Below are 4658 nucleotides of genomic sequence, written 5' to 3'. Positions count from 1 at the left end.
ACTCAGAGGTGGGGGCTTGGAGTCCCAGTTTTGACGGGGACCTAGACACCCAGGATAGGAGGGTGATGAGTTAGTCTTGCTTGTGCCTTGGGTATAAGCGGGGCATGTGTTTTCAGGATACCCAGCTGGGGGCATTGATTCGTGAATCGTGGGGCGATCCGGTACGACTTGTCTAAACTCTAGCACCGTAGAAAGAACTGAAAGATAAAAGCTGAAAAAAGGAAATCTGATTGTTTACCTCCTGCTTGAAAGTAGCACATGTGTTTACATAGAATGGTTAGTTGATGAACTAATGCACTGCTAATAAAAATCAAATATAAGGACATACTTTTAGTAATGCTTCCTGCAGATGCAATAAGCCCACAAGCCAGATAGTCTTGCATATCCTTGAAGTCTTTTCTTTCCTCCTTTTGGGTAAGTCTTGCTGAGTACAATTGAGTACTCAGGGTTTTATTTCTCCCTGTTGTAGGTGGATTCCTCCTGGTGGGCTCAGAGAGGATTTTCTTTATGCTGCAATCATAGTTTTTATTTATAACTCTCACCAAATATTTTTATAAATAGAAGTTTTTATAATCGGTTGTCATAGTTCATTTATTAATATTTCATCATGCTATGAATAGATATTTATTTTCGCTATTCTGATCATATGTTTATATTTCGTTGTTTAATTAAATTGTTCATAAACTCTGATAAGATGATTACATTCCGCTGTTATACAATAACTATTATACTCTGATATTGTATTAAAAGTGATATAAGAAATGGTTAAGAATGATGTAAGCTTTATTCTCTCATTTGTGATCCTGATGAAAAAATATGGATTTTCGGATTTTCCCCTGACGTGTGCCCGACGGAACCGAGTAATTTAGTGTTCTCTTTTGTGTGCTTAGTGTCGAATGGAAGATAAGCACTCCTGGGAGGACATTAGATTAGACGGTTCTGCCATAGTAATGAGGCCAGTGACTCCCTTCCATGTCGTGCAGCCGATGTCTCCCTTCCGCATAGTGCAACCGCCACTATCGGGGCGCCTCCTCCAAGTGTCGTCGGGCCACTACCTCTGGTGAACTTCAAACGTCAACGAACCTCCATTCTCCAAAGCAGCAAGGAGATGTTGCGATGTGCTGAAAATACATGTTGCAAGCATATGTTTTAATTGTTTCAGAGGTATGTTATAAGTGCTTCATACGGATATTGTAAAAGTAGATCGAGATGTTGCACATATTGCATATGTTGCAAGTGTTTCTAATGAATGATGCAAGTGTATTTTTCAAATATTTCAGTTGTTTTAGAAGTATGGCCCCGTTCGGCTTATCCCATATTTGGCTTATTCGGCTTGTTTTTTCAGCCTGAACAATGTTTTTCTCTCACAACAATTCAGCCAGAACGATGTTTTTCAGCCAATTTCAGTCAAGTTTCAGACCAGCGAATGGGGCCTATGTTGCACGTGTTTTATCTCGGTGTTGTATATGTTTCATGCATATGTTGTAAATGTTTTATCCGGATGTTGTATATGTTTTCACACATGTAGCAAGTGTTTTTATCTGGTTGTTACATTTGTCCTGCAGTGGCTACACATATGTTTTCCTGGTGTTTCAAACATATATTGCAAGTGTTTTAACTGTTTCATTCGTATGTTGCAAATGTTTTATTTAGATGTAGCAAAAATAGATCTGATATTGTACATGTTACAGTGAGACCTATCTACAACAGTCACCTACTGTAGCTGTTAGGTCCGTCCACAAGCGCGTGGTTGTGGATGTGGAGAGGGCACCACGGTGGGATCGCAGGACACGGAGCGACATGGTACACGAAACGCGTGCGGGCCAAGGCGCGGGATATGAAGCGACGCAGGCCCCACCTGAAGCAGGCACAGCAGGCCTCGCCCTCGCTCGTAATCACAACTTCACCGGGGGAAGGAGATTAATCATAACTCCTGCCGGCAAGGCGGCAAGCGGCTGCCTACGCAGGGTCTGTCCTCTCAAACTCTCAACTCTCAAGCGGCGCAGGACGGTTTTTGCTGAAGTCTGAGGGAAACTGTTTTATTCGGATTGCTTATGCACTGGCAGTTCGCATGCTGCGCGGCCTATATGTATGCTCGATGAATTCCCTTGGAACAAGCAGTTATTTTGTCAACGATCGATCATGTTCTTGGTTGCCCTCTGTGTTTCAGCTTCCGACCGAAAATCCGAAATGCTCAGATTGAACCGACCTCTGCTTTGTCATCACAAGTCCCTAGGCCTCCTGGTGTCCTGCTTCAGCTTCACTGTGGTCGTGTGATGTGATCCCCGTACACAAGCCGTCGCTGGAAGAAAACGAAATTAAAGACTCACATTTGATTGCCCACTCCAACCCTTTCTCATCAAAGCAGCTCTGCTAACAACTGAATTCCTGCTTAATTACCAACAAGTATTGGGTGTCTACTTTCTGTCTGACACTGACTGCCCAGTGCCCACTAGTTGTTCTGCCATTTCCTTCGATCTTTCACTCATCGGCATATGCAGGAAAATATGTTTGCACTGTCGTTATAAAAGCACTATTCTGAAGGACGGACGGACCAGTGGACCACTTTAGCAACAGTTTGATTGCTGCGGATGAACGTGACAAACAATGATGCAATTAGCCACAGATATTTCCCCGCCGCCTCAAACACGAACCGCCGATATTTCGCGTGCCCCCGCCCTAGAGACTACGCGAAAATCATACGACAACCTTTGTTCTTGTTCCTGAGGTGTTCGTTTCAACAGCTAAGTGCCCCCCAAATCATCTCTGCGATGGGGACTCGTAGCGCGGGGCGTGGTGCTTGCCGCGACGTGGAGGCTAAGCCGATGGAGTCGTCTTCCCCTCGCCGCCGCGTCAGCGACTCCAGGTGGAAAACCAGTTGAATTATTGCCAAACATGGCAGGCATGCAGTAGAACTAACAGAACGATGAAGAAAAACACAAACATCAGGCAGGCTGGCAGGGTAGTAAGCAGGTAAACTCCCTCTCATGTCTCATCATATATATATACAACCACCCTGTTCGCTGGTTGGTTTTAGCCAGTTCAAACCCGTCAGCCAACAGTGTTTTTCTCTCATAATAAATCAACATCAACCAGTCCAAACCAGCCCAAAAACCAACCAGCGAACAGACCGAATACCAAGAACAAGACACGATACAAAACAGAGCATGCTATGCAACCACCACCACCAACCACTCGTGGCGATGCTGCCTGCCATCACCCTCATCATCACCCTACCGTCGTCTACTAAGCTCTGATCCCATGTCTGCACGCAGGCGCAGAGCACGGGCAGGCTCACAGGCACCACGACTCAACCACGCTCGCTACGCCTAGGTATCTACAACTGCGGCCGAGACCCGCGACGGATGCTTGGACACATACAGTACAGAGGGTGCCAGCGAGGCACTAGTTACTCCCCGACGGGGACCGGGACCGGGATGGCGCTCCCGGCGCGGCGGAGCAGCGAGAGAGAGCGCGGGGCTCGCCACGCCACCCCGCCGCTGGCAGCGGGCCTGGTCTCCAGCAGGCGCAGCTTCAGGAGGCGCTCCCTGGCCTCGTCCTCCTTCTTGATCCGCCGCACCTGGCTGTGCATCATCAGCGCCTCCTGCTTCTCCACCTGCTCCTTGTTGACGCCCGCTCCTCTTCCGGCAGCACCTTGCTCTTTCTCCTCCATCGGAACAAACGCCGATCTTGCCATCAGCTCGGTCACACGGTAGCTACGAATGGCCCCGACGACTCTTGGTGGTGACTCGGTGTCTCGGCTGTCGGTATATATATATATATATAGCGCTGGAGAGGAGAGGGAGCAGAGGGGCTGCGAGGCTTGGGTTTGGCTTCTCGATTTTTTGGCACGAAAGCGATGGATGGGCGCGGGGAGGATGAGGAACGAGGAAACGTGGGGTGGCTTCCCAGCAGTCGTCCGAAACAGAGTTGCGAAAGGAACGCCACGCCGAACCGTCTCCAGGCCTTTCAAGGCACGAATTAATTGTGCTACACTAGATTTTTCTCCTCCTCTTTTCTTTCTTTCTTTTTTTTCCAACAAAGTTCCTTCCATAGTCCCATGGGCCATGGCTGCTCTACTCGGTCGCCTCCATTGATTTTTGATTGACGCGTCATAAGCACGGAAATCTGCTTCATTTTTTTTTCTCTCCTGGCCTTTCAAGGCACGAATGAATTGTGCTACACTAGATTTTCCCCCTCGTCTTTTGTTTTCTTTTTCCAACAAAGTTCCTTCCATAGTCCCATGGCTGCTCTACTCCGTCGCCTCTTTGATTTTTTTTATTTATTGACGCGTCATAAGCTCTGAAATCTGCTTCAGCAGCAGCAGTAGTAGTAAATGCAATTTTGTAAAAAGAAGAAGAAGTTGAAATCCAGCAAAGTTAGTGGAGGTTTGCCTTATGACTATCCACGACGAGGTGGATGGAGGTGGTGAACAAGTAGCGACAGGATAAGGCTCGGCTCCGATGCGTTTGGCCATTTCCCTGTCAAACACAACACAAGGTTGCAGCTGCACCTAATTTCCGCATCTCAGGCGGTGTTTAGTTCGCGAAATTGGAGAATTTAGCTACTGTAGTACTTTCGTTTTTATTTGGCAATTAGTGTTCAATCATGGACTAATTAGGCTCAAAACATTCGACTCGCGATTTTCAATCAAACTG

At 47.1% G+C, this 4658-nt stretch overlaps 1 protein-coding gene across 1 annotated transcript; it reads right to left on the bottom strand.

The window, feature by feature from the left end:
- Positions 1-2608: 2608 nt before the first annotated feature.
- Positions 2609-3924, bottom strand: LOC136546196 (uncharacterized). Its single transcript, XM_066538160.1, has one exon. It carries the CDS (start codon positions 3695-3697, stop codon positions 3410-3412), a length of 288 nt encoding a protein of 95 aa, XP_066394257.1. The 5' UTR covers positions 3698-3924; the 3' UTR covers positions 2609-3409.
- Positions 3925-4658: the final 734 nt, after the last annotated feature.

Source organism: Miscanthus floridulus, chromosome 3, assembly GCF_019320115.1.
Source record: "Miscanthus floridulus cultivar M001 chromosome 3, ASM1932011v1, whole genome shotgun sequence".
In the NCBI taxonomy this organism is placed as follows: domain Eukaryota; kingdom Viridiplantae; phylum Streptophyta; class Magnoliopsida; order Poales; family Poaceae; genus Miscanthus; species Miscanthus floridulus.
This window is presented reverse-complemented; position numbering and strand designations above follow the sequence as displayed.

Coding starts and splice junctions, on each gene's coding strand:
- LOC136546196 (XM_066538160.1), bottom strand. CDS start 3,697: ATGGCAAGATCGGCGTTTGTTCCGATGGAGGAGAAAGAGCAAGGTGCT.